The 25911-nt window shown below is 34.4% G+C and overlaps 1 protein-coding gene across 1 annotated transcript; it reads right to left on the reverse strand.

The window, feature by feature from the left end:
* On the reverse strand, nucleotides 1-25679 carry LOC106867882 (leucine-rich repeat-containing protein 58). Its single transcript, XM_014912943.3, has 3 exons — nucleotides 25022-25679; nucleotides 9212-9615; nucleotides 1-1727 (listed from the first exon to the last, which is right to left on the reverse strand). The coding sequence occupies exons 1-3, from the start codon at nucleotides 25483-25485 to the stop codon at nucleotides 1534-1536; spliced, it is 1062 nt and encodes a 353-aa protein (XP_014768429.1). The 5' UTR covers nucleotides 25486-25679; the 3' UTR covers nucleotides 1-1533.
* Between the last annotated feature and the right edge of the window lie 232 nt (nucleotides 25680-25911).

The raw sequence follows: 25911 nt of genomic DNA on the forward strand, positions 1-25911 counted from the left end.
TCTGTTGTAAATACTTTATTTAAATTCATTTCTTTTTATAAATAAATAAAATTAAATATTATTGGATTTTTAAAAGTAATATAATTAGACAAGTTATAACAGGTAAATTACTATATAAACAAATCATTTTCTTTTTAATAACAGCATTCATTCAGTTGATTTGTATTCACTTTCTTCAGTAAATCAAATGCAATAAAATCGCTGAATTTTGATGACATATGAAGATATATTTAGAAAAATAAATATGAAAGGCAAAAATTATTTTTGAAGATGGTCTCTTAAATATTAACTGCATGATTGTGTGTATGTGTCTGCTTTTCACAACTCCTAAAGTTGTAGTTTAACCCCAAGTCAGCCCTGATTGAGCAAACCTATGATCCAAGGCATTTTAGTTGCAACCATCCCACACTTTTGTTGTATATGAGAGACTAGATTGTTCAGTGTAGTATACTTAAAATAGTAGGGTGTGATTAGAAAATTTGGTTACTATTTTCTAGCAGGTCATGCAACTGCTGACTCAACAACTTCATCTCTATAGGTAACTAGACTTGAATAAGAAAATGAAGCTTGGTTGCAGCAGCATTACACAAAAATTGCAGACGCTTACATGTTGGGAAGTATTAACACAAACTGACTTTCCTATTTATTTCAATAAATTTAGCTAGAGGTAATTTAGAACAACATATTTACTTATGTAGAGTATCTGTCTGTCTGTCTCTATATATGTATATATATCATCATCATCAACATTTCTTTCCATGCTAGCATGGGTTGGACGATTTGACTGAGGACTGGTGAACCAGGTGGTTACACCAGGTTCCAATCTGATTTGGCAGAGTTTCTACAGCTGGATGCCATTCCTAATGCTAACCACTCCGAGATATATATATATATATATATATATATATATATATATATTAGAGAACGACACATACAACCAGCAGTAATATGTTATAAATGATGTAGCTGTTCAAGTGATATGCTTTTCTACATAACACTCAGGCCAGCAACCAGGTTCAAATTAGTCAATGGTAAATCATTAAATGTTTAGTATTTAAAAAAATTTTTTACCTGAGATAAAAATGGTTTCTAGTTGTGACATTTTTGAAAATTCACAGGACATAAAAAGGCAAAACATGAAATATCGATTTTTTTCCCCTGAATTTTCTTAGTTGTTGCTATGTGTAAATTTAGAAAGAAAATTTACTCTTTATGGTGTTAACTAACTTTTTTTTTCTGTGTATTATTACAGAACTAAAGACAAATCTGACAGAGGACCAGCCTGCAGAATAAAATAACACAAGATAAAATTATATATTCAAAAGGTTTTGTTGTTTTTTTCCCTTTTTCTTTTTCAGTTATAAGATATTTAATCAAAGATAGATTATTTGAAAAATACAGTTCAATAAACTTTGATTTTCATGAAATGGTTTTTGTGACATGCAGGGAGGATGTCTTAAATATTTTGAACATCCAATGGCAGTGAGATTAAATCAAATGCAAAGGGGTAAAATATTAACAATTTGTAAATATTTATCCTAAAAGAACTTTCTTCATGATTCCATTAGCTACATCTTCTTCATCTGTGTCTGTGTCACTGTTACCTCGCACTGATGGCTGTGATGTGGTACATCTTGGAGTACACAAGTACTGTAACAAGGGCAAACGATACTTGCCACAAAAGTCAACGAAGTTCACACTTTCAAAACGTGATGAAAAGTAAACACCTGTAAAATATAAGCAGATAATTATATATATTTGCCATGTTGGACCACTGAACTCAACAAATTTTTTTCTCATTCTATCTCTGTTTATTTTCTCTTATTCTTTTCTGTCAAAGAGCGTAGGCTCGAAACATAAAAGACTTTTCCATTTTCTCTGAGTGTCAAACTAACACGCTTGTTGTTCCTACACCTGTCTTCATCTTTGTTTTTCTATAAATTTTAACTATATTGACACACACATACATTGACATTTTAGTACTAATTAGTACTAATTACTCATAGTTTGGACTTTAGACTCCTGAAAAGGGTTGGATGAGCTGGTGCAGTTGTGCACTCATTGGACAAGGGTGTTTGGCACTGTGCAGGAAGACAAAAGTTTGAGTCTTTAGGTCTCTGGTTCTCCCCGTCTTACTCTATAGTTGTGAAACTTAGACATTGTCTGGGGCCCTTAGGAGCTGCCTGAACTCCCTTGGTAGCAGGATGTTATGCAGAATTATGGGTTACCATTTTGTATCCAACCAATAGCTCTACTCAAAAACTGGGATGCATCCTGTTATTTGCATGATTTGGGAGCACCAGTTCAAACAGTTTAGCCATGTTGCTTGATTTTCCAAGCTAGGCCCTGCTTACCATGCTCTCTTCACTGAGGATCTGGCTGGGCTGACAGCTCATGTTGGTCAGCCACATGGTCACAGCAGATGAGGAGGTTTCTCATGGAAATGAGGACTGACTGGGACTCTGTTCAATGGGTTGCCTGGAAGGACCCAAGAATATACCAACAAATAGTGACTGCAGCAATGCACTGCAACAATGCATACCTCAACATCTGACCTGACTCATAGTACTGATAAAATAGAACATTGCATATGTTGTATTTTAAAAGGGAAATTTAATTCAGTTGTACTTTCCTTTCATTCAGCCTGTAAATATATTTATTCATATGTAACCAAGAATACATACACACACATTCAGTAAAACAAAATAGAGCAAGTGATGAGTTAGGTAGAAGCTTTTGACAACTAAATTTCAACAAGCTGTCAGGAAATATTAGAAAACAAAAACAAAATTTTGAAAAATTGAAATTTTTTTGAAAGAAGTGCCTACTTCACGTACAGTCTACTACATTTAAAACAGATGGCATTACTTTTATACCTCCTTTCTACTATCATGTTCTTTGTAATTACTGATCTTTTGTGGCTTCCTTTGGTTTTCTTACTTTGCTAATTATCAATGAGAACAAAACTAAATAGTATTTGGTAACTATAAACTTTTTATCAACTTAATGGATATATTAAATCATATGTCAGTAGTAAATGTTGTATAGTACTCCACCACTCGTCTTTAGCTATAAGAACTCATGATGATTAAAGCCAGCAATCCAGCCTCTTTGTCTTAACATTACATTCTCCATCTATTCATCTTATTCTCTCTTCTGCATTTGCTTCAATGAAGTTTGAAAATGCTGATGAATTTTGTCAAATAACCTTGTCACTTTAAAATATGAAGTTTATGCCACAGATAGATGGCCAAGTGAAAGGTTTAAAAGAAGCAGAAAATAACAAGTAATATGAATCATAATCAAGAGTCTAGGCAGAAAGCAAGAATCAAGTTTACTTAGGGAAAAACTGAGAGTTAATGTCCTTCTGTAAAGAGAAAAGCTAGAGAGGATTCTAAATTGCAAGGCAAAATGTTTGTATGAATCAAGATGTTAATGACAGTGCAAAGAAAAAGAAGTTTTGAACTACTACCATGAAAAGTTGTTGAAGGAGAGTGAATATCTATTCCCCATAGATCCAACAGAAACTACAGAGATTAGATTTACCTTGATTAGTAAGGGTGATTAGTTAGATTTAAGCAGTGAATGCTACTGGTGCATCCAAAATAGTTGCAGAAATGTTATAAAAATCAAATACTTAGTTAATCAGTTTGTGCACAGAGATGTTAGCTCAAATGTCTGGCAAAAACTATCCATTATAAGGCAAAGAGATGTAGAAGAGTAAAGTAATTATCAAATTTTGAAGATTCAATATTTTTTGATTCACAAAGTCACAACTGTTGGAAGTTATGTGTTTTTGTTTGGATAAGATATTGTTTTCTGAATGAAAATATCACATTTGTGCATCCATATTCACAAAGAGACAAACACAGAACAAGTTATTACTTAAGGTCCTACATTCTGTATCCTAGTGAGTAATGGAAAAGTCAAGTGTAGATCATGAAGAATTTAGTGTTTAAGGAAGTGTTTATAGGAAATTTCATGGTCAAGCTGGTGTTCAGTTCAGGTTTTTAAATTACATTCAAAATAAATATCTTTGTGAACTTTTTTTTGCTGGTGACCTAGTTATCATAGCAAAATATTTTGAAGAATTAAAGAAAAAAAAAAAGGCCTTAAATTGAAAAGCCAAAATGTCAACATGGCAAAAACCAAAACTCTAATTGGTAGAGAGAACTGAAATTTGAAAGTGACATAGTCTGATATGTTTCGGAGAGAGTTAGTGGGATCCTAGTATTATGTAATTAGTGTAAGCAATGAGTATACAAAAGATACAGTGGGAATTCTAGAGAATGGTTATGAACAAGGATTTCAGATGTGCTACATATACAAGAGTAGTTAAGTAAAGTAGCACTTATAAAGTGAAGTCCATAGACTTCTCAGATGGGTCATTTGAGACAATAATTTCTGTTCCCTATTTCAATTAGGGGTATTTCTAGAGAAAGTATAGCAGCTTAAGTAAGAAAGGGGCCAAAGAAATTCTCAGATTTATTAGTAATAAGAAGTTTCTCTCTTCATGCAAAAGACACTGTATGAAGAAGTGTCATGCTGCATGTGTGTGAGACATAAGGCTCTGAATACAAAAGTCTTTCAGATTCTGAAGAGAAAGGAGTCGAGTGTGATAGATAGGATGTGCAACACTAACTTCCAGGAAAGGTTGAGCATAGAAGAAGGGGTATCAATCAATGAGTGCAAGAGACTATACTGGTTTGACAGGAGATACAAATGCACTACAAATGATCAGAGGAAATGTGTTATGTACTAAGAGTGAAAGATACCTCTAGTAGTAGACATGGAAAGAAACAGTGATGCCTCAGTAGGTTTGGTTTCAGATTTCAAGATAAGATAATATAGAATTAAAGGAAGTGGTGATGATGATAATGGTGGTGTGATCATTATTATTGTACCACATTTATTACTGTCCCTAATATCATCACCATTTCAACATCCAGCATGAATTGGACAAGTCTGTAATAATTCTCCCATTGTGTGATCTCAACTGTGAGTTCCTTTAATCACGGTACTTTTTATTCAGTCATTCCTTTGCATTTATTTCTCTTAGGTTAACACTGCATACTAAACAGGATATCAACTTATACCTCTCCAATAATTACAGATCCTCTTGTTTTATAAGCATATAGCCTACTTTTTATACAATGTGATAAATCTTTTGTTGACTGTTTTATGACTATCCATCTGTAACCTTATTCACTATGCTTCCACTTCTTACATTTCCTCAACTATTTACGTCACTTAAATAACAAAGATTATCAACTATTTATGGTCAGGAGCAGAGTATAGGTAGAGTGCATGGGGTACATGGTAAGGGCCCTTATGTATGTGTTTTAAGTTAGCCAAGAGAGCAAAAGTAAAATGAAAGAGACGTGGAGGTGAGATGCTGATGAGAGAGCCAGTTACACTTGAAGCAGTGTACAGAAAACAAGATATCCACTGCCATCCTTGGTCACACCAGCAACTGTGAGATTGAGAAGTGGGGAGAATGATCAAGAGGAGAACAATGGGGGTATGAGAGATAAATAGATGAATGATAAAGATGTGTGATTAGAGGGACTAGTAATGAGGGCAAGTATAGAGATATAAATGAAGTCAATAATGTAGACTTGACAGTACACACACATATATATGAACCACAAAAGGTCAGAAGGTATAAGAGATTAATATATTTATTTAACCACTTGACATCCTTACACACACACACACACACACACACACACACAATTTTAACATCCATTTTGTTATGCCTGGATGGGGTAGTTAACAGCTTGTAAGACAGTGATTCTTGTAGTCAACTAACACATGATGTCAAGACATTAAAAAAATCTCTCTCACAAACACACACACTTATACATATATGTATTATAGTGGGCTTCTTACAGATTCTTGTTTCTTTATTACCCACAAGGGGCTAAACATAGAGGGGACAAACAAGGACAGACAAAGGGATTAAGTCGATTACATCGACCCCAGTGCGTAATTGGTACTTAATTTATCGACCCCGAAAGGATGAAAGGCTAAGTCGACCTCGGCGGAATTTGGACTCAGAAAGTAGCGGCAGATGAAATACTGCTAAGCATTTAACCCGTACTAACGATTCTGCCAGCTCGCCGCCTTACAGATTCTGCCAACCAAATTCACTTGCAAGATCGCAAAATGAAGACACTCATGTACCTATTAATTCTCTTCCTAGTCAATAGTACTACTTCAATAATTACTGCTCTCTAGTGTGTTAAACTTTATCCTTGTAGCAGTTGATGATATTATTACACCAGTCATTGGGTATAACACCTTCCTGTACAACCTAATTTATTATGCAGATGATTAGTCCATATCACACTTGGCCAGATATTTTAAGTATCATGCTGGTGATTTCTGATGGACTAAGTACCTTCCTGCTATATCCATTGTTTTGCTGTCAACTTGAATGGTTGGACTCTGTTGGGTTTACTTGGTGTAAACCCTTTTTCTTCTATGTTTTCTCTTCAATAAACAACTTTTCACAGTAGCACTTCTATGACTTTTCATTCTCTTTAAGAGGATCATTATCCTTCCATACACACTTCTCCCCCAACTGTCTTGATTTTTCTCTCTTGCACATTGTCTTGCAATCAGAAATGTCAAGGATCTTTACATCATAGAACAACAATAATAACAACATTATAGTAACAATAAGCATTTGTTTTTATAGATACACTGGAAAAGATTGATATACTCATAGAACATAACTACATTGCTACAAAACAAAACGAAAAAAAATATTCTTGGCCTTTAATTTTGTTTAGTTTGTTGTCTAGCTGAGAAGAGCAGCAATGTTTATGAAACTGGATACATCTTACTAAACATTCCAGTTACATTTTTCTTTACACTACTTCAGCATTTTTCTGGCAAAATAACCAGACTAGAACATGATAGGCTAAGTACTGAAATATATTTAGAAAACAATATTGTCTGCTATACTGTGTTAATGTACTCAAACATTTTGTTAACAAAATACATACTACTGAAGAGGGAATATTTTCATTTTATTTATAATCTTAGATATCACTTGATTTAACCTTTTAGCATTCAAACTGGCCATATGCAGGCCAAATATTTCACCTGTTTTATATTTATACCAGCCAGATCTGGATTCTCATGTATACCATAGAATGTCAAAATAATCACATCCTCAAAATCTCAAAGCAATGAGATAATGCATGATTAATTCAAAACATTTTGAATAAATAAGCATTACATTAGATAGAGTAATCTGAATGCTAAAGGGTTGATATTGATTAATTAGATAGAGTAATATAAGGATCAATGTAGAGCAGGAGATTTTGTAGACTACTAATAATAATTACAGACCATTAAAATACATCTTGATGTTTTACCTTCACATCACATTTTAATGACTAAACAAGTATCCAATATTCTAATTAAACTCCCTTTTTTGTCCTCACTTTATTTTACACTGCACAAATATGGTAATTATGATAAACATTTAAAAAGTGAATTACTTATTGTAATGGTCGGTGTGGTATTATGTACAATCTACAAGCACTTATAATCATCAATAGTGATTGTTCATCCAAGAGTGATCTTGTGTATATTATAACCAATAACACAGAACTGTCATAGTCATGTGAAAACTTTAGTGTTGGACTTTTGGACTTAATTGGAAGATGATATTTTAACATATCTATATGATATCATCATCATCATCATCATCATCGTTTAACGTCTGCCTTCCATGCTAGCATGGCTTGGACGATTTGACTGAGGACTGGTGAAACCGGATGGCAACACCAGGCTCCAATCTAATTTGGCAGAGTTTCTACAGCTGGATGCCCTTCCTAACGCCAACCACTCAGAGAGTGTAGTGGGTGCTTTTACGTGTCACTCGCACGAAAACGGCCACGCTCGAAATGGTGTCTTTTATGTGCCACCCGCACAAGCCAGTCCAGGGGCACTGGCAACGATTTCGCTCGAAAATCCTACGGGAGCCAGTCAGGCGGTACTGGCAACGGCCATATATATATATAGAGAGAGAGTTGAACAAAATGATGGAAAAACCTTAAAATTTCAAACGAATTAATTTTAATATAGGGCAGGACCACCTTTGGCAGTAATTACAGCTTGAATTCTACAAGGTATGGACTTGTACAAAGTTAATTGTTTCAAAAGGAATTTTTGTCCATTCTTCAGCTAAAACAGTCTCCAGTTCTTGTAGTGATGATGGCGGAGGGTATCGACTTCTTACTTGTTTTTCTAAAATGCACCATAAATGTTCAATAATATTGAGATCTGGGGACTGTAGTGGCCAGATAAGATGTTCAACTTCACAAGAGCTAAAAAAAGTCTCAATAAAAAATAATGATTAAGAGGGAGAAAGTTCTGAAAACTTTCAGATCCAGTTGTCCTAAATCTAGATAAGAATGTAATTATCTGTCTGACTTAGTCACAACCAGGGCTGGCTGTAGGAGGTATGGGGCCTAATTGGGTGAGGTGAGGGGTGGAGGAATTTTCAAGGGTCCACCCTACCCCTCCCACCTCCAATTTCCGTGGAAAAAAAAATCATTATTTACAACATATTAGATGAGATTAGTTGATAGCACAAGAAAAAAAAAACGAGGAAAAAACATTTATCACCAAAATTGAGTTGGGTGTTAAACTATAAATTTACCAAAAATTTTCACCATTAGTAAGTGAAACTACATCTAAACTTCACTTATTCTGGCAAAAATTAGAAAGAAATTTTTATCTGTTGCATGATGAATGCATACACCACATACATGTAAGATAAACATACACACAAACAATTTTCAGCAAAGGCCTGGTGTATAGTTATAATAAAAGTTAAAAATGTATTATTTTATTATTTATATGTTTGTGTTCTATGCAGCACTTTTGCTAAAAAATGTTTGTAATTGAATAGTTTCTGAGATGCAGAAATCATCATCATCATCATCATCGTTTAACATCCGCTTTCCATGCTAGCATGGGTTGGACGATTTGACTGAGGACTGGTGAAACCGGATGGCAACACCAGGCTCCAATCTAATTTGGCAGAGTTTCAACAGCTGGATGCCCTTCCTAACGCCAACCACTCAGAGAGTGTAGTGGGTGCTATTACGTGTCACCCGCACGAGGGCCAGTCAGGTGGTACTGGCAACAGCCAGAAATCAAAATCTAAAATCATAAAAATGAAACTTACCTTTACATTTTGGGTTAACACATCTTTTAGCAGATTCAAGATATTGGTGAAGGTTCTGAGGCATATCACCTACATCATATTTAACTTTTTCAACTTTTATTGTCCTTCCTGCCAGCTCCAATAAGGAAGGAGGATCGCAAACTAGATCTTTCACAAAACGAACAACAAGAGGATTATTTCGTAGACTAAGTTCAATTAAATTGAGAGAAACTATCTCTTGAGGTAGCATAGAAATTCGATTGTTGTGGAGGCTGAGAGTTCTTAATTTATGCAGCTGACCAAGACTTCGAGGCAGAGTATGTATTTTGTTATCACAGAGTGCAAGTGTGTTAAGTTTAGTGAGACATCCAACTTCAGCAGGTATCTCAGTTAACTGGTTACCTCCAATATACAGCACTTCAAGGCTACAACATAAAAAAGAAACATAAAATAATTAAATAATTGATAAATAGCAAAACAAAGAGAAGAAAATAAAATGCAAATTAAACTGAACTTTAATTAAGTTGAAACTGATAAATCACCGGACATAAATGCAGGAGTGGCTGTAGTTAAAAAACTTGCTTCCCAACCACATGGTATTCGGTTCAGTTTCACTGTGCAGCAGGTTGACCAAAGCCTTGTGAGTGTGTCTGGTTGACAGAAGCTGAAAGGAGCTTGTATAAATAGAGGTGTGTGCACCCATGCAATGACATCATGTGGTGTTGTAAACCAGTCTTCCATGAAACACATGTCTGGCTATAGGGAAATATTTTCTTGCCAGGAAGCAGGTGATGATAGGAAGGCATCTGGCTGTACAAAATCTGCCTCAGTAAATTCCATCTGCCCATGCAAGCATAGAAAAGCAAATGTTACAATGATGATTGTAGTTATAAGTTTTAGTTTCAATAAAAAAAAAATAGCTAAATTTAGAAATGAAAAATATTCAGCTCCATTCAACTTCATCATTAAACCACACTCAAGTATCCTTAATATGAACCAATGTTAACATCATCCTGTTACACCAAACATCACACATCATTCAGTTAAATATCACCCAGTTACAAATGTCAACCACTTTAACATTATCCAATTAATGTTAAGCATCAACTGCATTAATCACAAACAGAAATCCTAAATGCATGTCACATTAAAACAACCTACTTTGAATGTATTCTTCTCAGGAATCATGCCTTTATGGTAATTTTATTACAGCTTCTTAACATGTATGTTACATTATAAACTACAATTTACTATTATAAACACAAGACAGATTTTATTCCATTATTGGACAATAAGATTTTGCTGACAATCAATCAGTTTTTGCCATCCTTAAAAGTAAGGTTGTGCCTTAACTGAAAAGAGTTAGTTGAATTCTAAATATTTCAAGTAACTGACTTCAACTTATAACCTTCAAAAAATTATTCTTTGTTTAGTAGTTAATAAAGAGCATGCTACAATGAAACATTAAACCAAGCCATGTCAGCCAATAAATTACTACTGAAAAAAAAGTTTCACAAGAATTTAATATCTATTGTTGTTGTCATTAAAGTCTAAACAAAACCATCTGGTTAAAATGCCGAACAAAACAGGTTGTGAAGCATCAGTTAATTGCAGTAATATTTGGAAATCTGAATTTATGCTAAAGTTATTGTTTTCTAGCAACACTCAAAAGGTGGTTACTCTCACATGCACACTATCATGTTTCCATTCAAAGAGTGCAAAATGAAGTTTCAGTTTTGAAACTGTCATAAAAAGCACAAGCACTCAACTCCAAGGAAACACTTGATTAGAGAAAAGGTGCTTTTACAAATTGACTTATACACTCAAAAATAAATAAACTACCTAGTTACAAAAGAAGATTTATAGATTGATAGAATTGTTAGAGCATCAGACAAAATGCTTTGCTGTATATAGTTATGGCTTTTTATGTTCCAAATTCAAATAAAAACCTTTCATTATCTTTGAGTTGATAAAGTAAGGTATCAATGAAGTATTGGAGTTGATTTAAACTTTCCACTAAATTTGTAGCCATGTGCTGATGTTAAAAATTATTACTTCAATAGGGTCAATAATATAAAGTACCAGGGATTGATGTTATTGACTAACACCCATCCCCTCAAAACTGCTAGCCTTGTGCCAAAAGTTGAAACTACTACTACTAGTATTATTATCATTATTATTATTATTAAGGTGGTGAGCTGGCATAATTGTTCAGCCCACCAAAAAAAAGTTTCTCAGTAATTCTTTGGCAGGATTTGAATTCAGAGTCTAGGGTTGGAACAAATAGCATAACCATAAAGCATATTTTCTGACACTCGGGCAATTCTGCCAGTTTACTACCTTCACCACTTTAATAATAGCTTATTATTACAATAAATTATAACATAATATTGGTTTCAAATTTTGGTACAAGGCCAAAATTATGATATCCTAATATATTTCAACAATGTGGAAATTTTATTCATCAAAGTAAGTAGCATTACAATCAACACATTTTTGTGAATGAATTACAAGTTTGTTTATTCTGGTAACATAAGTATCTGGAGTTTTGGAGCTGATGAACTCTTTGAATGCACTTTCAGCATTGGTCTGATTTTTTTAACTTCTCCTCTCACAGAAAAACCATCAAAGTGCTTGAAAAAGTGGTAGTCGGTAGGAGAAAGGTCGGGGGAATAACTGGGTGGGAAAGAACATCATAGTCAAGTTCCCTCAACTTCTGGAGCGTCATTAGTGAAATGTGGTCGAGCATTGTCATGAAGAATGATTGGTGCTCTTCTGTTGACCAGTCTGGGATAGAAGAGTAGCAGTTTATACTTCATTTTGGCAATTTCATGGCAATATGTTTCTGCAGTAATAGTTTTTCTGGGTTTTTAAGTAGTTATAATGGATGAGTGCAGCTGTACACCACCAAAAAGTAACCATAATCTTCTTTTTAAAGAGCTCAGGATTAGGGAAAGTTTTTGGTGCTTCATTTTAGTCCAGCCACTGTGATGAACGTTTTAGTTATTATTGTACAGAATCCACTTTTCATTTCAAGTTACAATATGGTTGAGAAATGGATTAGTCTGGTTACAGAGAAGAGGCAACAAGCAAATTTCATATCTGTGCATGTTTTGATTTTCATTCCATTTGTTGAGCTTTTTTGATTTTCTGATCACATGTAAATGGGTGCAGGCAGGTTTCTGTCAGTTCTCGAGTGGTTTTACGTGGATCTTTCCCAATAACAGTCTTCCATTATGCTCACAATCTTCAAGGCTCAGGTCTCCACTGTGAAATCGTTTAAACCATTTTCAAGCTGACCACTAACTGGTCATTTCCTCATCAAATGTTTTGTTGATATCACGAGCAGTTTCAGCTGCTTTACATCCATTTTTGAAGTTGAATAGCAAAATTGATCGAATATTGCGCTTTGACAGTTCCAATTCAGATGATTCTAACAATGGTTAAAAAAATACCAATGTTAATTTACTGATGCATTTGGGCAAGTCTATGTTTATTACCAGACAACTGCAAAAAAAATTCAAAAATCTGGTATAAATTCTTCATGGTTCAAAATATTGCCCACTTAATATAATTTATTATAAATTATTATTATTTTGAAAATAGAAATAATACATTTCTAAATCTCTCAGAGAGATTTATACAGTAGCAGCACGATAAAGTGATGGTATGTTGTCAACTTAATGTGACAGTCTCATGAAAGGGAAGAATGCTACTGCTATTTAGCCCTAGGAAACACCATTTCCTGATGGCCTTTACACATTTCCTGTGTCCATATGTTTTCAAAAGGGAGATAAGCACCACCACCCAGCAAAGCCAGCAGCATCCAGAGGCAAGTTTCAGAGTTATTGCTCATCATCAGTCTGGAGTAGCATGGCTCGCTTGCTATATTCTTTATTACGAGCACATTGGCTCTTACAGGGAAGGGATGAATAAAGACAGACAACACAATACAGTGGAGTACAAAAAACATAAATTGAATGAAATTATGAATATAATGATATGATGAAAAATGAAATGTCTTACCTGCGCCTCACAAGCAGGTAATGTCATTTAACTGTTTATGTAACACATTACTCACGAACAGTTCATTATTCTTCTTTACAACGTTCTTTTTTTTAAAAAACATTATTTTAAGTTTTACAAATTTCACTTATTTCAATTTACTATGTACTCTATTATGTCATCAAATGGTACCACTGGTGGTAGTTCGTCACATCGAACCATCAACTCTGTTAATACAATTTGTTCACCAAATAATTCTTTTAATCTTTCTCCTTTCTCCCTCTCTATCAAAACTGCCCTGTCGTCTATCCTCACTCCCCAACAATTTTACTCTGATTACGTTTTTCATTTTAGCGATCCGTTTCTCTATTTCTACGCTTTTTTTATACTCTATCAATGTCCTCACATTTTTTCCTTTCAGTACTCCTTCCCATTTTCCATCTCCATTCTCTCCTGATGTTCCAGTTTTGGTGTCTCAACCATCTCTATCTCTCCCTTACTCTTTATTGTTGCTTCCTTTCTTTTCTGCATACTTGTTTTTTCTTCTGTAATTTCCTTTTTTTCTTATTTCTGTTCTTTCAATTTGTATCTCCTCTATGTTGCCTTTTCTTTTTTTTTTTTTGCAGGCTTTTTGGTGGTGAATATGCATTTTCATCTCTTTTCTTCTTTCTTTTTCCAACTGAGTATTTTCCTTCTCTGTTTTCCATCTCTTCACTTACTTGGTTTTGCACTACCACTCCTTGTTCCACCTCCTTCTCTACTTCTTGTTTCTGGGGACACCTTGCTTTCATGTGTCCTTGTACTCCACAGTAGTAGCAGATGGGAGGTCTTCCCTCCACTACCACTCTTAGTTTAACATCCTCTGGCAACATAATTTCATTTACAATTTTATGCAGGTCTGGTAAACTGATTTGGACCTTCATGTTGAGACCGTATTCAAACCAGTTTACCTCTGTTGTCTCGTGACCTTCAGCACATTGGTCTCCTCCTCCATGTTGAAGAGGATGGCTGCCACAAGCCACATTTCATCGATTTCTGGGGGCACTCTGCCAATCCTAATTCTGGCTGCACGTTTGCCACAGTAGGATGGCAGTAGTGCCCACTCTTCCGACCTCAGTGACACTTCAAAATAACAAATTTACAATAAACAGAACAGGAAACGAACTCACATATTGCAGGTAACAAACTGAAGACAACGTGTCGCAGAGGAAAAAGGCTTGCCCTTGCTAGCTGTTGATGCTTATTCACCTTTGAAAACATATATTTTAAGTGAAATACATTCACTGATTTCGAAAATAGAAATAATACATTTCTAAATCTCTCAGAGAGATTTACACAGTAGCATCATGATAAAGTGATGATATGTTGTCAACTTAATGTGACAGTCCCATGAAAGGGAAGAATGCTATGTTATTTAGCCCCAGGAAACACCGTTTCCTGTTGGCCTTCACACATTTTCTGTGTCCTTATGTTTTCAAAGGGGAGATAAGCACTACCACCCAGCAAAGCCAGCATCGTGCTGCTACTGTATAAATAAATCTCTCTCAGAGATTTAGAAATGTATTATTTCTATTTTTGAAATCAGTGAATGTATTTCACTTGAAATATATGTTTTCAAAAGCGAATAGGCATCGACAGCTAGCAAGCCATGCTACTCCAGACTGATGATGTGCAATGACTCTGAAACTAGTCTCTGGATGCTGGCTTTGCTAGGTGGAGGTGCTTATCTCCCCTTTGAAAACATGACACAGTAAATGTGTCAAGACCAACAGGGAACGGTGTTTCATAGGGCTAAATAGCAGTAGCATTCTTCCCTTTCATGGACTGTCACATTAAATTGACAACATTCCATCATTTTATTATTATTTTACTTTCATTAAAAAACAATACACATACATTGGAGGGGGGGGGGCATGCATATCACTATTCTAAGCTGTGCATGTGTATTTATGTGTGCATATACATTTTTCAACTGGTGCATGGGTTAGTGTAGTAATTAATAATTATACTTATCCATTCAGTGGGCACATAGTTTTGTCACATGAAAAATTTTTCACAGCATAAGATTTTTGAGAACAATGATTACTAAAAGTTAGTGGGAATATTCTTACACATGTGAATGAAATCTAAATACAAAGGCTGTGTGTGTATATATATACACACACACACACATGACTGCACCTATGTATATATATATATAAGTGCAGCATGGTTGTGCGGTAAGAAGCGTGTGTCCCAATCACATTGTTTCAGTTTGAGCAAGTGTCCTCTACTACAGCCCCAGGCCAACCAAAGCCTCGTGAGAGGATTCAGTAGACAGAAATTGAAAGGAATGTCACTCCTTTCAATATATAAATATATATATATATATATATATATATATATATATATATATATATACACATATATTTACACACCACTTGACAATCAGTGTTGGTTTGCTTACATCCTTGTAACTTACTGATCCAATGAAAAAAAAATACTGGAGTCGATTTATTTGACTAAACCCTTCAAGGTAGTGCTCCTGTATGGCAGCAGTCCAATGACAGAAACAAGTAAAAGTTACAAGATACAACATATATACACCATTATTTTAATGTCCACTTTTCCATGTTTTCACAGACCAGACGAAATTTGTTAAGGCAAATTTTCTACAGCCAACCTTTATCTGTTTCCAAGAAAGATAATGTTTTCTTAGTCTTTCCAATAGGGACAGCACAATGGCCAGACATGTTTTCATAGATGATAGCAAATAACATTGTTTTATAATTAAAGTGTGATGACCACCATTTCCACTTACAAAGCTTTGGTTGGCTCAAGGTTATAGTAAAAGCACTTCTACTATACCACATGGTTCTGGGTTCAGTCCCACTGCATGGCACCTTGGGCAAGTGTCTTCTACTATAGCCTTGGGCCAACCAAAACTTTGTGAGTGGATTTGGTTGACGGAAACGGAAAGAAGCCCGTCATATACATGCATATATATATATATATATATGTGTGTGTGTGTGTGTGTGTGTGTGTGTGTGTGTGTGTGTGTGTGTGTGTGTGTGTGTGTATGAGCATATGTTTGTGTGTCTGTGTTTTTCCCCCAACTTCGCTTAACAACCGATGCTGGTGTGTTTACGTCCCCGTAACTTAGCGGTTCGGTAAAAAAGACCGATAGAATAAGTACTAGGCTTACAACGAATAAGTCCTGGGGTCGATTTGCTCGACTAAAGGCGGTGCTCCAGCATGGCCACAGTCAAATGACTGAAACAAGTAAAAGCGTACAAAGCCATTCCTGTATTTCCACATACACCTATATATATATATATATATATATATATATATATATATATATATATATATATATATATATATATATATATACACACATATAATCTTTTTTGTTATATAGTATGCATGCAATACAGAAGCATTAAACGCAAACCATATGAGCATTCATTTATCAAATATTCTCCAATAAATTTCAGATGATATTCTCTTATATAAGTAGCACAAGGTGCATAACTCACTATAAATTATCAGTATAATGTACCTTGGGTGTAATATTTGTGTGAGTAGCAGTGAAGGTTACTCCAGTTATGATGAGTCATTCAATGATGTAGGAAATTTAAGTAACAATGTCCTTTGTAATTGATGTATGAACCAAGTGACAGCTTATCTAAGTAGTTAGTATACAGTGTCAATAGTCATAATTTATAACAAATTAAGTATGTAACACATGTGCATAAATATGGAATCAGTGCACAAATTTAGAAGACACCAGTTCAGTGGCAAGGAGGATAGAAGTCCATAGTGTATACTGAAGGTGTGGAGTATTCGCTAGGCCATAGACTAGTCTATTGTGGGCAATATTTTCCACTAAAGGTAGTGGGCTGGCAGAAGTGTTGCACACCAGCAAACTGCTTAGTATATATATGAATATTTTTGTAGATCCTATAATATTTAGTATATATCCTTATATTATGTTCTTTCAAACTTGTATACACACAAAAATTATAAAATAATAAAACTATTGGCTTACTCTAAACTAAGTAAAATTCTGATACTTTATTTATATTTTATTAACATTTTTAAGAAAGACGTAGTATAGTTTATAATAATCATAACTTTATACATTTATTTAACATCATCATATTTAGTAGAAACTTTTGAATGAATGAATTGTTGATTAAAAGTTGTTTTTTTTTTATTAATGAATTTAGTGTCTGAATAAAATATATCCTTATTAATTTTTTTTCATCATAGTATATAGAAATTTTAAATAAAATATATTTCCTACTCCACCATAAATTCTAAACATATTATATAGACCTTATTATATAATAAAATGGGCAGTGATTATTTGAGATTAAAATTATTGGAGATGCATAAGAACATTTTATGTTGTAATTGTTATGTTTACTTAATTTATTTTATCTATTTGATTTTTTTTTTATTATGTTTATAGTAGCTGTGTATTTTTATGTAACTTGAATTTAGTGTTGTCACAATAGAATTAAAAGTGAAACAATATTCACTTTTGACATGTAATATCAAACCAGCCTGAAAGATTGCTCTGGACCTGCATTAGGCAAGAAGTTGAAAATTTTTTGGGCCCATAACATTCCATGGACCCTAAGTAATGCATGTGTAAAATTTGAATGAAATCAATTGGGTAGGCCTCATGTTTTAGGGATTCACATATACAGACACATTCTCAATTTTATATATATATATATATATATATATATATATATATATATATGTGTGTGTGTGTGTGTGTAGAGTGTTAGGTGTGATGTACAGAAGTAAATATTGAAAAAAAAGTCGACAGAATTTTGGAATAACTTCTTTCATTTATTTTATACATATATTAGCACTTTTGTTCGTCTTTCGAACTTGTCAAATATAACTGTGAAAATACAGAGATCTAGCTTATTTATATAAAAACAGGTGTTTTTGGGGGTTTTGTTTATAACAGAACATTGTTTTGTTTTTTTGTTTTTTTGGGGTGAGGCTTTGGAGACAATGGAAGATGTATAAGCAAATAGATAGATAGGCAGATAGAGAGATAGATAGATAGACTGATAGTCAGACAGATAGAGAGATGGATGTGGTAAAAGAGAGAGAGAAGGGCCATTGTATTGAATTGGTCTTTTTATATATATATATATTGGTCTTTTTTTTATATATATATATATATATAAAGTGATGGTATGTATATATATATAAAGTGATGGTATGTTGCCAGCTTAATGTGGCAGTCCCATGAAAGGAAAGAATGCTACTGTTATTTAGCCCTAGGAAACACCATTCCCAGTTGGTCATGACACATTTTCTGAGTCCTTATGTTTTCAAAAGGGAGATAAGCACCTCCACCCGGCAAAGCCAGCATCCAGAGACTAGTTTCAGAGTCATTGCTCATCATCAGTCTAGAGTAGCATGGCTTGCAAGCTATCAATGCTTATTCGCCTTTGAAAACATAAGGACACAGAGAATGTGTCATGGCCAACTGGGAACGGTGTTTCCTAAAGCTATGCCTATACACACACACCCATATACCCTCATCTCTTGAGATAACTTCTGCTAATTAAAAAAATATAAATATATATATATTTAAAGAGGGAGAGAGTACAGTGAAATTCCATGGGGAATGGAGTATCCAAAGTTTCAGACACAAACCTTCTTCACCCAGTTTCTCTCACCCACTACTTCTTGTCTATAAAAGTAAGCTCACAGTGTCTTGTGTTCCTCACCAACTGCAGTCAGTTTTTACCCTGAAGAAGGACTTCAAAATGTTGGACACTCCACTCCCTGTCACAATTTTACAGTATTCTTTATGTCACTTTAACCAAAAAATACAAGTTTTGCTGACACTGATCACCACTAGCTTCCCTGGATTCTGTTTTATTTGCCTTCTGAGACATCAAAGACATGTCAATATACTTGAGAAACTTTACCAGAAATATCTAAGGCTTATAATGAACATCAGTTGGAAATCTTTTATCCCTCACACAGAAGTGGTGAAGACTGTGGGCTGTCTCAGACTATAAGCTTGCTTCATCTTGTACCATGAACTGGTTTTATCATTTGTTATAGTTATATCAATCTTTAAACATGATGATATGGGGAATCAGTACTTGGAATGTGTCTCCAGCAAAAACTACAAAAAGAGATTTTGTAACATCACAAAAACAACCTTAAATCCTTGAACACCAGCATTGCTCATTGGGAACATTTCACATGAATGACAGTGAATATGTCTATAACAAAAAACAATAGCACACAGTTTGAGAACACTTGAATTGCCATGAAATAGTGAAACATAACACCTCTAAAACTAAAGAATGTTAAAGCTTATATAGAAGAGGATCCAAAGATGATTTTGCCTGCAGTTTGGTCACACTACACTTTCAAAAACTAGACTCATCATCAATGAACAGTTAAATATTGGCATACCAGCATACAATATTTGCATGCACACAACTTTAATGATACTAGCAGAACACTGCTGTCTTTTATGGCCAAAGGTGTGCTTATTTACTAAGTCTTAGTTCCTCCTGTACAGTAGGCCTGTACACTGGGTAGCAAGATGTCTCCAATAATCCTAGTTTAGAGCATAGTTGCCTGCATCTTTTCAGATGATGCTAAGTTGCTTTAGATCTTTTTTGAAGGTGTCATAACATATCATCTTGGGTCTCTCTCTCTCTCTCTCTTCATCCCACTGATAGTACCTATCATATAGCACCTAGGTTACTTGTCCTTCTGGCAGTCAGAAAACATGAGCTGCAAGTTTTGTTCTTCTTTCTGCCACAATCTCTTACAGGCTGCAGAGATTGGTTCTTCACAGGACTTCAAAATTTGTGATTCTGTTCTTGTAGATAATCTCCAGTATTCTGCATAGACACCATTGGTAGAATGCATTCAGCCTGAGTGACCTTGGCAGTCTTTTCAGGTTTCTCTTGCAAAGACTGCTGTTGGAAGGACAGTGGTCTGGCACAATAGGATTTTCATTCAGTCACAAATCAAAGTGCTAGCCTAGATCTTATTCATTCCTCTGAACACAGCTGCTGCATGCCCAATTCAGGAACTGACATCTTCCTCAGTACTCCTTTCTGTAGCAATAATGCTGCCAAAGTTTGTGGTATCCCAGAAGACATCCCCATCTTTAAGAGTCTCTATACCAAATTAAGCTGCTGTATGAGAACTGAAAGTGGCAACACAGAATTCTTCAACATCATCACAGAAATGAGACGGGGCTGTCTCCTGTTACCCCTGTTATTTCTTCTGGTCATTGACTTTTTCATGAAGAGTCATAAATGGACCAATTGCCAGAATGCAGTGGACAGTAGGTAGATGCCTAATGGATTTGGACTATGCTGATGACATTGTGATCCTGGCTAAGTTATACTCAGTGCTCCAACAAATGACAACCAGAGTGACTATAATAGCTCATCTACTGCTGGGCTAAAAGCTCATTTTGGACAAATGCACTAGAGCAAAGCTACTGTTGGTATGATTCTTGACCAAATTACATAGTACATTTATCACAAAAATTTAAAACTAGCTGCTAGGTAGTTATCTGAGGGTCTATGATAGAAATGCTGTCAAAATTTCTACAGGCTTATGGCTGCAATGAGGAAATGGCTATGCTCAAAATTGAGTTAATGACCAAGATAGATAGATAGGTAAATAGATATACTTACGTGTGCATATCCATCCATCCCTATATAATTAAGTTTGTATGCATATCCATCCATCCCTATATAATTAATTTCATCAACCAGTGCTCAACTGGTACTTATTTTATTGATTCCAAAAGATGAAAGATAAAATTGATCTTGGAATTTGAACTCAACATAAAGGGCTGGAAGAAATGTTGCTAAGAATTTTGTCTAATGTGCTGATTTTGCTAGCTCAAAACCTTGCATTTCATCTTTTCAGGGTCGATAAAATGAAGTACCAGTCGAGTACTGGGTTTGATATAATCAATTATCCCTTCCCCACTAAAACTGCTGGCCTTGTACCAAAATTTGAAATACAAGATATATATGATTATGATGTATTGTTACACCATTCTCTCTCTCTCTTCTCACACACACAAAAATGAAACTCATTTCAATGCCAAAAATTGAAAATTTATTTTGCAATCTGGTATTATTATATTCAGTCATTTTAAGAGGTAGGAAAAAGATATTTTTGTTTTAATATTATACTTTTACTTCATTCTACACATACATGCAAACGTTTTTTTAGATGAACTTATCGTTTGTTATCTTTCCACACACTTTGTTACCACTAACTTCTATAACCTCTGCATTTTCACTTATTAATTTCAAATTTCTTTGAATTTTCAATCTAATGTAATCCACACTCTCTCGAAAATGTATTTCTGCGAAAAGTTATCTAAAATTATGGGTAAAGAAAGAAATAGCAAAAAATATTTGAAAATGGGGGTGGGGGTAAAATTTCCGAGGGTTCCAACCCACTGCACCCCGTTTTCCAGGTATTTATTTGATCATATCACCCGCACGATTTTCACTAAGGAAAAAAAAAAAAAAAAAAAAAAAAAAAAAAATCGGATCTTTTGCGTGAAATCAAGTACCCTGACCTAATATACTGCAAATCCCCTTTTTGTTTGGAAAAAAAAAGGGAGGTGGGAAACCGGACACCCCCCATCCGGGAATAACTGGAAATTTACTATTTTCCGGATCCCAAATTCATTAAAAAAATTCCAACGATTCCAGGATGGGTGGGGTGGGGGTCCGGTTTCCCACCCACTCCTTTTTTCCGAACAAAAATAAGGAATTTGCAGCATATTAGGAGGTCAGGGTACTTGATTCCATGCAAAAGATCCAAGTCTTTTTCTTTTTTTCTTAGTGAAAATCGTACGGGTGAAAGGATCAATTAATACCAAAAATTTTGGGGTTGATACAATCGACTAAAAATCCCTCAAGGTAGTGCTCCAGTAAGGCCACAGTCAAATGACTGCAACAAGTAAAAAGAAAAGCAAAACTAAATTATATCATAGAAGTGGTTTTGATCAAGCTTAAAATAACCGAAGAATATAAGTGTGGGGCTTTTGTCCGGACCCCAACGTACATACCTTTAAATTATTGCGGATAAAGTATTAAAACTCGAAAACTCGCCCATGAAGTGTACAATATAAATTTCACTTTGATTGTGACCATGCTATGAGTCACTCTCATTTCTAAGAAAATAAGGGTCTATTTTGTTAGAAATAAAGAGAGAGTGCGTATTATGTCATTCTTCCAATTTTCCCGGCAAAGAAGGGTCTTATCGAAAATGAGAAAGAAGAGAAAGAAAAGAGAAAGAAACATGCAACATGTTTCTCATCGAAAACCAGAAACACAGGAAGCAGTATTGATTTAAAGGTATTTTAGAGATAATTTATTTTAATAACAATTTTCTCTGTTATTGTGTCTGGGGAGAGTCATTCTCTTTTAGTGCCTTATTAATTCAACACACTCACCAGTTTGATTTCCACTCATTTATTTTTACTAAAACTGTCGTTGCATCTTGTAACCTTTTTCAATTTTCTGTTAGTAAATGTTTTTCTCTTACACAAACACGCAAGATTCGATAGTGGAAAGTTTTGGAATTAGGGGTGTAGGGTAAAATATTTTTTTTTAAATTAAAAATTTGGTAATCCTTCAGTATGTGGTGGTTAAAAAAGTAAATAAAAATTAAAGGGGAAATAACAACTATGAACTATTGGAAGCTTAAATGACAATATGTACACTCACGAAGTGATTGTAAATCAAGAGAACTTTGTAGATCCGACAAATAAAGACGTTCATACACAAAATGCGGAGAATATGTGGATGCGTGTAAAAAAAAAAAACTATGGCGATAATTTATTCGTTTCATATTTATATGAAGGAATTCTACACCAAAGTGTAGCCAATGTCTACGTTGTTTAACAGTAAGTTGAGTTATTCATCTCCCCTTATTTCCCCCTTTAATTTTTTATTTACTTTTTAAGCACCACATACTGAAGGGTTTACCAAAAAAAAATTTATTGGATAATCGTATTAATTCCATTGTGAAATCCAAGAATTTTTAAAAATCGGAAAAGTTTTGGAATTAAAGGAGTATGGGGGATTATTAAAAATTTTTTTTTTTTTTTGGATAAAGGTATTAATTCCATTATGCAGAAGACAGAATTGAAAAAAAAATTGAAAATTCTTAAAAATAAAGAAGTTATGAGGGGTTTTAGTACGTCAAAAATTAATTTCTCTTCCAAAGAGAGTGATATTGCCTCTTTCTTTCACTTTTTCATTAGAATGTATCGAGACAGTATGTTGTCACAAAACTGTTAAAACTTTATTAATTTGACCGATTTAATTTAATTTTATACAAACTTTGCTATCAATTATATAGATAATTGCAAATATTATTTATGTGTACATTTTCATAAGTGTTTCTCTTGCGCGATCACTACAACAAATGCACGCTTTTTGTTTGCTTTTTGCACACACACACATTTATTCTAGGTAAAACTTCGGTATGAATTATAAAATTACAGCTAAACTTCAACTGAAACGACCTTTGCTTTTTGATTTTGTAATTCGTATTTGTGATGAGCATATTTGGAAACTAGATCTTCGCCCACCCCTTATTTTTTTTCAAAAATTTCTTCGGCTTTCTGTTTTCGATATTGGAGATTAGGATTTTGCTCAAACAACACGCTTTCAAAATTTTAATAACCCTAACCTTCCCGGTAAGACTTCCCTTTATACCCCCCCCCCAAAAAAAAACCATTATTTTTTTTACAGAAACCTCCGTTTTCGGGTATGGAGATTACGAATCTGAAAAAAAAAAAATACCTATTGGGTTAGACTGACTTTCCCTATTGGGCATTCCTATTGTCTTTCCTACGAATCTTAAACATTTTTTAAAAAATTCTTCTTAAAGAAACACTCAAATATTTTTCCCAACCTCTACTCATCACCTCCGAATGTTTCCCTTTTAGCTTTTTAGAAAGTGAGGAAGATTCTTCCAGAAATAATGTCGTTTAGCTGTTGTTTCTAGCACGTCGGATTTTCTGGTGGTGGTCTGATAGTTTTGACGTCTGCTATTCCAGTCGAATTCTACGCATGCGTGAAAGATCAGACGAAAGCGTGGAGGTGATTGGTGGAAGGGGCATTTTTTTAAATTCCCAAATTCGTAATCTCTGTATTTTTTTACATGGATTAAAAAAAAATTAGAAAAAAGTTATGAAATTGGGGTGAGGAAAATAAAATTTTGAAAACTTGATTTTTGGGCAAAATCGTATTCTCCTATATCGAAAATATAGAAATCCGAAGAAATTTTTGAAAAAGAGAAAAAAAAACCCCACTGGAAATAGGTAGTTTACACGTCTTTTACCTCCAACCTTCGTGCCTATGTTAGAAACAATTATTATCTCTATGTTATTTACATTCATCACGCACGGTTTCTGTTGAATTTATTTTCGTAAAATTTTGTTTGTTATTTTTCTAAACTGGCAGCAGATGATCTTTATTAGAAAAGTTTGTGTTGTGTATCATTACTATAAAGACAGGAATGAAACAGCTCAGAGGAGGAGATTGAAATATCGTTATTCGATAATTTATGTACAGACTCTGTGTGTGTGTGTGTGTGTGTGTGTTTTACAATTTGTTCATTTCACGCAGGTTTAGACCATAGCAGAGCACCGTATTAAATAAGAAAAAGTAAAAAGATCGAGTTAATCACCTGGGAATAAACAAATACATACATACATACATGCATACGTATGTGTGTATTAGTATGGGACAAATAAAAACGATTTAAAGAAATATGCATTTGACATACTGTGTGAGTTCTTTTACTTGACTGGGAAGTTCTCGAATTTGATTTGCACCCATATGTAAGTATCGAAGTCTACACAATTTGAGAAAGCAGGGTGGAATCTCGGTGAACTGGTTGCCGGACATGTTGATATCCTCAAGATTTTTAAGAGACGAGAGAGATTTACCAATTCCTTCAGTATTAAACTGATTATTTCGAGCTATAAGTGTACGAAGCTTCACTAGATGATGAAAATCTTCCGATAATCGTGAGAGATTGTTGTTGCTGATATCGAGTTTAATTAAGTTCTTAAATCCAGCTATTTTTGGACCGAGGCAAGGTGAAAGTTGATTGTGGGAAAGAGACAGGGCCCTAAGTTTGAATGATTTATCCAAAATATCATCAGGGATTTCTTGTAAAGAAGAATAAGACATATCTTTAGCACAGTTCCCACTGAAGTCGCTATCAGAACTATTAGAACTATCCATGTTGGCGAACAGCTTTTTCTGTAACGGTAAAGGTACTAAATTTTTCGTTCACAAACTGAATGTTTCCGTTTACTCCTGAAAAAATATCGAAACAAGAGGTAATTGCTTAAATGTATCCGAACTCTGTCTAATACAGAGCTGGTCCTGCCTCTCCGGCGACAGCAACCGCAACTGCTAATTCTGCTGCTTACTGTGTTGTAACGGCCGCTGCTCCTGATAATGGTAACACTAAATCTACTACCAGCCTCCGCTATGTTCTTTCTCACATTGCTATGATTCGACATAAAAATATATTGTGTATTGTACAATGTTCATCTACCACTTAACGTTATCTAACCTAGCTGAATGTAATGCTAAGCCGATACCCCTTATATAATTATACTGCGGTGCGCCTGGAAAAAAAAATTGTCGCATCAGATTTTACTC

This window comes from Octopus bimaculoides, chromosome 5 (genome assembly GCF_046866305.1).
Source record: "Octopus bimaculoides isolate indiv1 chromosome 5, ASM4686630v1, whole genome shotgun sequence".
Lineage (NCBI taxonomy): Eukaryota > Metazoa > Mollusca > Cephalopoda > Octopoda > Octopodidae > Octopus > Octopus bimaculoides.

Bases quoted from the DNA above. Each gene is read 5' to 3' on its own strand.
- LOC106867882 (XM_014912943.3), bottom strand. From the start codon at position 25,485: ATGGATAGTTCTAATAGTTCTGATAGCGACTTCAGTGGGAACTGTGCT. The intron at 9,616-25,021 runs GTATGTCAAATG...TTTATGTTGTAG, and splicing joins CAAGTAAAAGAACTCACACA to CCTTGAAGTGCTGTATATTG. The intron at 1,728-9,211 runs GTAAGTTTCATT...TATATTTTACAG, and splicing joins TGTTAACCCAAAATGTAAAG to GTGTTTACTTTTCATCACGT.